The following is a 10,670-nucleotide window of genomic DNA, read 5'->3' as shown; positions in this document are numbered from 1 at the left end:
TATCTATTCGAATAGCCGTCTCCACGGTAACGGACGCTCGGAGTTTTATCCCGATCGATACAACTAGAACTGGATACTGGATGCTGAGGCATAAGATGGATGTGATGGCTTCAGGATTGCTTTCTCGTAGGGAGTCGAGAAAGGATCTCTGGGCGCTAATGTTACAACATGTTTGCTAAATATAAACTGTTATTCTATACTCTTCTGAATGCTGCAAGATGCTTGGAGCTGCTTGAAGATGCTAGTCTTCGATAGGCTAGGCTTTCCCCTTCTCTTCTGGCATTCTGCAGTTCAGTCCACAGATACTACCCATTTCATTAACACCGATGCATATGTAGTGTAGATCCTTACTTGCGAGTACTTTGGATGAGTACTCACGGTTGCTTTGCTTCCTCTTTTTCCCCTTTTCCATTCTTCTCGAACGTCGCAACCGGATAGTGGAGCTCAGGAGCCAGACACCACCTTCGACGACTACTACTACACCGAGGGTGCCTACTACTACGTGGAGGCCGCCGACGACCAAGAGTAGTTAGGAGGCTCCCAGGTAGGAGGCCTTGCCTTTTCGATCGATGTTGCATTTGTGCTAGCCTTCTTAAGACAAACTTGTTTAACTTATGTCTGTACTCAGATATTGCTGCTTTCGCTGACTCGTTTGTATTCGATCTTATGTATTCGAGCCCTCGAGACCCCTGGCTTGTAATATAAAGCTTGTATTATTTTAATTTGTGTCTAGAGTTGTGTTGTGATATCTTCTCATGAGTCCTGGTCTTGATCGTACACATTTGTATGTATGATTAGTGTACGATTGAATCGGGGGCGCCACAGTCTAGTCTACCTATGGTGTGTCCTCCCCTCTAAGGTCTCGCTTGGATAATCGACTCTTATGACCCACACAGAGGGTTTTTCCCAACCGTTCATACCTCTCGGCTATTAAATAAACCCAAATGATAATGCTCACACGTGTGGCACAAAGCAATTTCGCCCACACGTTTTTTGATGACAACTTTAATTACAAGAGGATGACAACTTTACTTGTGAAGCATGTCAACTTTCTGTTTGGGTGACAAGTTTCAGTTTTTTGAGATTTGTTTTTTTCCTGATGATAACTTTAGTGTAAAAAATATGTGGGCGGTGTTAATATATGCCACACGTGTGACAGTTATCGTCGTAAATAAAATATTTAAAACAGACTTCACTCGTCCCACGCCAAGGGAAAGGGATCCACGATCAATTCTACGGGAAAGTATCGAGTGCTCCCAGCCTTGGGGTACACCCGGTGCTTCAATATCAAAAAATATTTTTAAATGTTTCAAAAAAATCCAAAAAAAAGTTGTAAATATTCACAAGGAATGTCATCACATCCTCTAAAAATTTCAGGTCCAAAATCGAAATGTACATTGAGAAACAAAAAAGAGAAATCTAGGTGTGAATAGTATCAATGTTGCTTTTGTCTCTTCTTTACACTATTCATTCTAGATTTTTTTTTTTCTCAATGTTCGAGTTTGGACCTGAAATTTTTAAGGCTTGTCACATCCATTGTGATCATTCACATTTTGTTTTGGATTTTTTGAAACATTCAAAATATTTTTTTTGACATTGATGTATCGGGAGTACACTGAGAGCACCGGATACTTTCCCCGATTCTACTCCACGCGCCACGTAGTCTCGTGTTCAGACTACCACTGGTCCTCGCGAATTCCCCATCCGAACCCCGATTCCGGCCGCCATGAACTGCGTCCCCACCTTCTCCTGCCACCACCGCCGCTGGATCGTCTGTGCGGGCGCTGCTGCTGGTGCTTACCTGATCTACCACCACCCAGCCGTCGCCGCCCGCCGCCGCCGCTTCTCCCGCCTGGCCTCGGCTCTCTCGTCCCTCGCCGATGCCGTCGCCGCCGTCGCCTCCGACCTCGCGGCCTTTCTCCAATCTGACTCCGACTCGCTGCCTACCACTCTCACTCAACTATCCAAGCTCGCCTCCTCCCACGAGGCGACCGCCTCCGCCTCCGCGCTCTCCGGGGCCCTCACCGCCGGCGTGCTCCGCGGCTACGCCTCCGTCACCAGTCCAGCTTCCGCAGGCGAGGTAGCGTTTTCGGATCGTCTTGTTGAGAAGCTGTTCTCCCCAGCCGGCGAGCGGCTCGTCTCAGCCGTGGCGGGCAGCTTCGGGCGCGACATCGTGCTCGCCTGTTATTCTGTCCCAGCCGATCCTTCAGGATCGGCGGGATCATCACCGGCGAGCTGGGTAGACATTGTCACCAGTGGGAGTTGCCGTAGGGCGATCCGCAGCTGGGTGGAGGTCTTCACGTCCACCGCCGTGGGCGTCTTCATTGACAAGACCATCCACATCAACACCTACGATCAGATCTGCGCCGCTGCCACAAACCCGGCCTACGACTCCAAGCTGCAAAAGCTTCTGGTGGCACTCTGCAGTGCTTCCGTCGAGACGTTGGTGAAGACCTCCCACGGCGTACTCTCCAATGGCAATGGAAATGCTCACAGTGGCAATGGTGAGGTTGGGGAAGGATGGACAGAAACGGTCTCGAGTGCGCTTGCTGTTCCAAGCAATCGGAAGCTTGTTCTGGATCTGACGGGCAGGGCGACATTCGAGGCAGTGCGGTCTTTCCTTGAGTTTGTGCTGTGGAGGCTGCATGATGCTGCAAGGGCTGGCGGTGATGCCACAGCGAGGGCTGGATTGTGTGTCTTGAGGTATATGAGCGAAAGGTCCATGGTTGTCGCTGCCATCTGCATAGTATTGTGCTTGCATGTGTTGAACCGCACATGGCTCTTGGCACCGGCTTGAGCTTGAGCTTTACTTGAGTAGAGAATATACTGAAACTGAAGTGTTCAGAAAGGGGGAGGGGCAACAGAAACAATAAGTTTGGTCACTTGTAAATATATTTGTTGTGTAACAATTTGACCCTGCATACAGTTTATAGAAATTTCTGGCAGTGTAACTTTGCCTGCTTATTTCTAATTCTGTTGGTCAGTTATATTTCCACTGTGTAAATATGTGATTGTAGTGAGATGGTGATTCTATTGTGTTACAATACTGTCGCACAATTTTAAAATCTGCTCGGATCAGCAAGTTAAGTTTTCAACGGAAGTTTAGAAGATTTTGATCGTCTAGGTAATCTCACCTGTTTCGTACATGATCCGTTTTATCCAATTGCTTGCTCAACTTGCTTATCCTTATCGACATTCAGAATGTTCCTTTTTGTGTGTGCCAACAGATTGATCGAGTAAATATCAGTATAGATTTTGCGTTTCTTCATTTACTCTGTATGTACTGAAGAACAATCAGACAAAGGTGTTAATGCTTCATGGCCTGCCTCTAGTTCGCTTTTTGAGGAATTCTTCCGTTTCTTCCCGTATTCGTATAATTATTGCACGGGGAAATGATCTGTTGATTCATTGGTTAAAAGTGACGATCCTTGTTTGGGAGTACTGGAAGGGTTCTGTATCCAGAGTAACTTCGTAATGGTTTCACTAATTCTTAGTCGACTAAAATTTAACTAAGTCCTGGTCGACTCACAATGGGATACATGATGCAAGGAGAGGCCGGTTTTCCTGGTTTCTTTTTTTAGTTTAGTCCTTAATCCCCTTATGTCTATTAACCTACGTTTTTGTGTTAAGTTAAAAAAAAAACTACATTCTTGTGTTCCTCCCTCTCGATGCCGCCGCCTGTCATGTTTCCTCCGCACGTGTTCCTGCCTTGCGCCGCCGCCTATCGTTGTTCCGTCGCCTCTCTTCCTCTGCCTTGACTGTCAGTTCCCTCCCTCCCGTCGCCGGTCGGTTAGTTCGTTGCCTCCGTCAATTTTTTCTCTCACAAATATGCTAGGGTGCATATCTTTTCATTGATAGGAAGGAAAAGGGTACAAGAGGGGGGGGGGGGGGGGGGGGGGGGTTTGCCAACTCAAGGTCTTGTGCACATGAGGCAAGACGTTGAGCCGCAGAGCGTTGGTGACGGGTTGCTCAGCCCTGGTGACGTTGAACCTCCGACAATTTCACTTTTCATTTTCAGTTTCCCATTATATTTCTAGGAGAGGGGGTAAAATGGGTGGGCTTTCAACTCAATCAAAACATCAACTGAATCAATTCTTAGGTTGATCTACTACTATATGGTTGTCTAAAGCTGGGAAAATACAGAGGAGTAATTTCAAAAAATACCAAGGAAATTCAAAAGAAAAACTAAAAATTAGGGTCAAACCTGGGTGCCCAATCTACTCCCGTATGATGGAAAAATGCTAGAAAATGTATCCGCGGCGAAGAAAATAGAGTATAACCTACGATCTATCCAAACATTTTTTTTCTATACAGAGAATTTTTTTCCTTTTTTACTGAGAATACATTGCTTGGTATATTTTCACGAAACTTCACACGGGAGTAGACTAGGCACCCAGGTTTGATATCCCAAAATTCCAGTTTTTTGAATTTTCGTGCTTTATTTGTTGATCTTCTTTGCGTATTTTTATTCACTACCGCCAGGTACGTTTCATGTCTTATTTGCTTTATTTTTCTCCTTTGAAGCTTTGAAGGATCTTAGTGAACCTGATAGGTAGTATGTCAAACTACCCAAAAAAGACACATCCAAGATGATACGTGTTTGTCATAGTAAGTCATGTTTTTGTCATCCATGTATATCTATGTTGTTTTATGATAGAATTAAGATAGTCATACTTGTGTTGTCGTAGATATGTTCCTTGACAATATTCGTCGTTTTATCATGGAAGTGTGCTCTTCCATGACAGAAAATGTCGCGCCATGGAAGTGCTTCATCAAGGGTAGCCAACATGTTGCAACCTCCCAAATGGGTCATCGTCAAGCTAATGGGTGCGGGTTCTGGATCCGATACCCGTTAACGATGTGGCCAACTGTCGATCCTCGATGTGACGGCTTCCTATTGGCCGATGGAGCAAATCCCAATCTTGAACAATTGGATCCCTTGACATACTTTTCTGATGAAACTGAAAGTTACTATTATGATCACCCTATTATGGATAATGTTTGGCAACCCCAAAGTAACCTTCAGGTATGAAGGTCCACGATGTTCTTATGGTCTAAGGACGTGAGTATACATTAACACATAATATGGTAATACTGATAACATAGTGACGATGGGATCCAGTAGTATATCATAAGTTGTGTATGTCCAACACCATTGCTCTGCTAACAATGTGCTCCCATTATTGCAGACATCCTTGTTACTTGAACGATGCCCTGTGATCAAGAAAACATGACCATCATACAATACATGAGATAGTCTTACAAGTGAGACAAGGGATGTAGTTGGTGTTTATGTCTTCACACATGAACCGAGTTTTCCTGTGTGACGGTACGGGAAACAACAAACACCCTCGGTAGGGTGGGGAACGTGGTGAGAAGTACCAGAAGGGAGTTTGCATACGGGGGTTACAATATTGATCAATGAGTAAATGGTAATGGTTAGCCCTAGCCTCGCCTTATATAGAAGAAGAGAGCTAGGGTTTACACGGTGCCTAACCGATCTAACGTCGTCGGCATCTTGGCTTGCACGCCAAGATAATATTTTAGCCTCGAGCTAGGCCACCACCAGGCCTCCTAGCCCTAGGCACTAAGGCCGGCCCACCACTGGGCTTCCCAACTGATGGGCCACAACCGGTGTGTATTGCACTGTCAGTAGCCCCCAAGCATGACTGGAGGGGCGTCCCTATGTCTCCCCTTTAACGAGTCCACCTTCGCACTTTCTTAAGGGGCGACCGAGATGGTTCGGCCGATGCGCACGGCAGGCCACATGCTCTTTTTCTGGGGTTTTTTATTTTGTTTTCTGTCTTCGTTTTTGCTTTATTTTTGTACTTTTGTTTATACTTTAAAATATTCTACATATATATAATACAAAAACACTCTACAAAACACATTTGAAAAAATGTTGAACAAGTATTTAAAAAGTATTGAATAAGTATTTGAAAAATGTTAATCAAGCATTCGGAAAAAATTTAAACGTAAATAGAAAAATTGTTGATCATGTATTAAAAAATGATGATCTTTTTATCATGTATATAAAAATGTTAATCAAGTATTTAGAGAAAAATGTTGAACAGGTATTTGAAAAATGTTAATCAAGCATTTGAGAAATGTTAAATGTTTATAGAAAAAATGTTGAACATATATTAAAAAATGATGAACATAAGTTAAAAAATGATGAAAAAATTTGATCGTGTATATAAAAATGTTAATCAAGCATTTGAAAAAATTGCTGAACAAGTATTTGAAAAATGAGAATCAAGCATTTGGAAAATGTTAAATGTGTATAGAAAAAATGTTGATCATGTATTAAAAAATGTTGATTTTTTATCATGTATATAAAAATATTAATCAAGAATTAATGTTGATCAAGCATTTGGAAAAATGTTAAATGCGTATAGAAAAAATGTTGACCATATATTAAAAAAAATCTTAAACTTGTATTTGAAAATGGTAATCAAGAATTTCAAAAAATGTTGACCATGTATTCAAATAATGATAATCTGGTATTTGAAGAAACTGGTGGAAAACAAGAAAGAAAGAAAGAAAGAAAGAAAGAAAACTGAAGAAAATTGAAGAAAAATAAATAAATAAAAAACAAAGTGAAAACTAAGAAAGATTTGAAGAAAACCAAAGAAAGGCAACGAAAAAGAAAAAAAATCCCCAAAATGATTAATCCGCATGTTCCCTAGACGCCGTGCCTTGTTTAGGTACATAAACCAAGGAAAGGTAACTAAAACACTAAAAGTGGATCTCGGGACCCACTATAGCACCCCCAGCAGGTATACTGAGATGTGGACCCTGGAATACCGCCAAGGGTCGTGAGTGGTCCTTGGAAATAAAGCTTTAAGGATTGATATCGGCATAAAAGACCTTAGAATTCAAACCCTCACACCGACGGCCTTCAAATACAATGGCATTGGATTGTTTTTTTGTAAAGGGTCGTGTCAAAAGATGCCCTGATGGTCTGAAACGTGTTGTTATGTGGGTCCATACATAGATGCATAAATGAAGAAGCTGAGCATTGGAAATTAATAAAAGGACTTCAGATCCCGAGAAAACCTCAGATATGTTGTCAAATTAGAAGATCAAACTCGCCTACAAAGCGGAAGACCAGAAAGGACAAAGTTATCCCAAGAAGTTTAGGGGCTACTAACGGTGTCCCGGATTAGGGGGTGCACACCACGTTGTCCTGCCATTTATGGGTCGAGCCGAGGACCGTCGAGAATCGAGGATTGGTTCGTATCCACCATGGCCCCCGGCGTAGTCTAGATGGAGCCCTCTGAAGACTTGGTGTATGCTTCAAGGCATATTCAAATATTCGGCATGTCTATCTCTAGATGCAACCGACCATGTGTAACCCTAAATACCCTTGATGCCTATTTAAGCCGAGGGGTTTAATTTATAGAGGCAAGGTTTTTAGAGGTTAGAGTTTACACATATGATCCCGAGGTAGATCATCATGTACTTTGTACCCCATCCACAATCAATATAACAAGAGCAGGAAGTAGGATTTTACCTCTTCGAGAACGCCCGAACCTAGGTAAATATTGTGTCTCTTGTCTTCTTGTTACCATTGTGCCAAGATCACCACCTTAGGACCCCTTACCTGAGATCCGCCGGTTTTAGCACCGACACCCCCTCTAGACCTACTTTTGATCCTACAGTCTAGGGCTAAAACGCGAAATAGAGAAGGTTTACTTATTCAACATTTAATAATATGGGAAAATAATATATCCAAATAATTTTTTTGATTAATCCAGTATGATGCTCGATGCTTATGAGATGAATACGATGGAAAATAAATAAAATAACAAACAATTTCTAGTTTGTGGTAAACCCTAGGCTCATGTTGTTCGAATTGTCAAGGAACCGGAAATTACATCAAAGCATTAGTTAGCACTCATGGTAAGAGCTTTCCTTGCGCAAATGTGCATCATTTAATTTGCTTTGAGGCTAATGTAGAGAAGCTTGAAGTCCTGGTAAGAGTCAAATATATTCTTTTAACTCATGCAGGATATAAAAACCACCCACTCTCGGTTGGCGAAGTCATTCCAGAGATCAATTAGGCTACAATAGTCTATTTTTGCAAAATAATTTTCTGAAAGCCCCTTGGTTTGTGGATCACGTACAAAGCTTTGTGGGGGCACAACCAGCAGAGCTCCTAATCACATCAAACGCTCACCTCCTCACCTGGGCCAGCACTAGTGGGTCGGGCCAGTAACAGGAGTGCATGTAGCGCTTCGTAGTGTTTGCGTTGTACTTGTTTTCTGGGTGGTTTTTTAAGCACAATTAATTTATTTTACCAGATTTTGTAATAAATACTTTCAAAAAACTAGAAAATTGTTCGTGAATTCAAAAAATCTACACGAATTTGAAAAACATTCCCTCACAAAGAAGTTTGCTATTTTGAAAAAAGGCTTGCAAATTTTAAAATGGTTATGAATTCAATTTTTTAATGATTTTGAAGAATACTTGAGAATTATAAATATGTTTGTGACTTTGAAAAAGTTCATAAATTTTAAAAAAGTTCATAAATTGCAAAAATGCCAATGAATTCTAAATATGTTAGCGAATCTAAAACAATCTTCCTAATTTCAAAACATGTTCACAAACTCAAAAATGTTTGTGAATTGAAAAATGCACGCAAATTCAAAAAATATTCGCGAATTCACAAAATGCACGAATTTTAAAAATGTTGATCAATTCGTAAAAATACACAAGTTCATTAAATGTTCCTAATTTTAAAAAATGTTCACTTATTTGAAAAATGTTTGTGATTTCAAAAACAACTCAAGTATTTAGAAAATGTTTGTAAATTGAAAGCAGTGCTCGCAAATTCAGAAAACGTTCACGGGTTCAAAAAGGTTTTAAATTTCAAATAATTGTTCCTGAATTATTATTATTTTTACAAATTGCAAAAAAGTTTGCAATTTGCACTAATGATTGTGAACTCAATTTGTGAATTTTCAAAATTTTAATAATTTGAAAATTCTTAGAAAATTTTCAAAATACTGTCGAATTAAAAAACTTCCCAAATTTGAAAACAATTCACGAATTAAAAAAGTTTGTGATCCGAACAATAGTTGAATTCAAAAAATGACCATCAGTTAAAAAAATGTTCACATATTTCAAGGGGAAATGGAAACACAAATTAAATAGAAAAATCTGAAGAAACCTGAAAGAATAAATATAGAAAAATAATTATAGTTGGTTCCGTAACCTTCCCAAAACTAAGGGGAAACACATAGAAAAATAGTTGAACTGGGCTGGTCCAATAAAGTGTGTGCTATTCTTATGTTTGGTCAGTATTCATCGACCTATGCGGGGAATAGGATTTTCCCCACAATGACCACCCCCAAACTCTCCATGACATTGCGACTGAGATAACATGACCCTGCCTTGGTCCATGGAAGTTGAGTGAGCCATCAAAATTGCAATACTATCAGCCGCTCATTGCGGAACACTGTTGTTGAATCATACAGGGGACGACCGACTGACCGGCGAAGTGGGCCGGCCCACTTGATATTTTTTTAAATGCAAACACCCCGATTTTGGGAGGGAGGATCCTGACCGGTTTTTCGGGACCTTTCTCAACCAATTTTTCTTTATGGGTTTTCGGTATCTAGGTTTTTCTTTCTCTTCATCTTCTTTTTTCGGGTTTTGTTTACTTTTCTCTTTTTTGTTGTTACAAAAATCTTCCAAAATTATTTGGAATTTTAAAAATCGTCCATGTTTCCAAAAAAATGTTTTCATTAAATTTTCATAATTCCAAAAAACTGTTTGAATTTTCAAAAAAATTCACGTATTATAATTTATTTTAGGAATTTCGATTAAAAATTGTTTAAATAATCTATTCAATTTTTTTAAAATGCTCCCGTTTTTGTCAAAAAGTTCCCAAATTCATATTTTGAACAAATTTCAAATTGTTCATATTATTAAAAAACTTTCAAGATTTTTTTATTAAAATCACATTTTGAAAAATTGATTAGAGATAAATAAAGTTCCCGTTTTCAAATTTTGTTCACATATTCAAAAACCAGTTCGCTACATTGAACATGATGCTACATTATCGGTCCGCTGCAGTAGATCAGCTCAGTGCGGTGCAGCGGTCACTACAGTCGTTCGGATCACGATAGTACTCGCTTTCCGTGGCTTCGCTACTGTTCGTGCATGAGCAGGCCCATGTAGATGAACCACTGTGCGGCAGTCTCCTATTTGATGCAAGAGGTCCATCAAAAGGAGAGCTCCTCGTCGGCACCTTATGCGCCAGTTTTGCATGGCGGCGCTCACGTGCAAGCTTGCTTGGGCCGGCTCATTTGAAAATTTCGTCGTATTTGAAAAAAGTTCGCCGGATTTGAAATTTTCATCGATTTTGAAAAAAATCATGCTTTTTTAAAAAAGTTCTTGCATTTTTTAAAAAAGTTCTCGGATTTGAAGAAATTTCATCGATTTTGAAAAAATAAGTCATATTTGAAAAAAACATCAATTTTGAAGAAAAAGGTACAAGAATTTTCGAAAAGATAGTTTAGTAAAAAGTTGCAAAAAATAAAAAAAATCTTGGATGTTGGAAAAAAATCACGGATTTGAAGAAAGTTCATCGATTTTGAGAAAAAGTCAGATTTAAAAAATCATAGATTCAAAGGAAAGGTTCACGGATTTTGGAAAAAATA

At 40.1% G+C, this 10,670-nt stretch overlaps 1 protein-coding gene across 1 annotated transcript; it reads left to right on the top strand.

The window, feature by feature from the left end:
* Window positions 1-1,629: 1,629 nt before the first annotated feature.
* On the top strand, window positions 1,630-3,039 carry LOC109740815 (protein PHLOEM PROTEIN 2-LIKE A10). Its single transcript, XM_020299861.4, has one exon. It carries the CDS (start codon window positions 1,727-1,729, stop codon window positions 2,795-2,797), a length of 1,071 nt encoding a protein of 356 aa, XP_020155450.1. The 5' UTR covers window positions 1,630-1,726; the 3' UTR covers window positions 2,798-3,039.
* Window positions 3,040-10,670: the final 7,631 nt, after the last annotated feature.

The sequence above is a fragment of the Aegilops tauschii genome, chromosome 2 (assembly GCF_002575655.3).
Source record: "Aegilops tauschii subsp. strangulata cultivar AL8/78 chromosome 2, Aet v6.0, whole genome shotgun sequence".
NCBI classification, from domain to species: Eukaryota; Viridiplantae; Streptophyta; class Magnoliopsida; order Poales; family Poaceae; genus Aegilops; species Aegilops tauschii.
Note: the sequence above shows the minus strand (reverse complement) of the source record. Positions and strands in the feature narration are given on the sequence as shown.

Excerpts from the sequence above, each read along its gene's own strand:
- LOC109740815 (XM_020299861.4), top strand. The coding sequence starts at position 1,727 with ATGAACTGCGTCCCCACCTTCTCCTGCCACCACCGCCGCTGGATCGTC.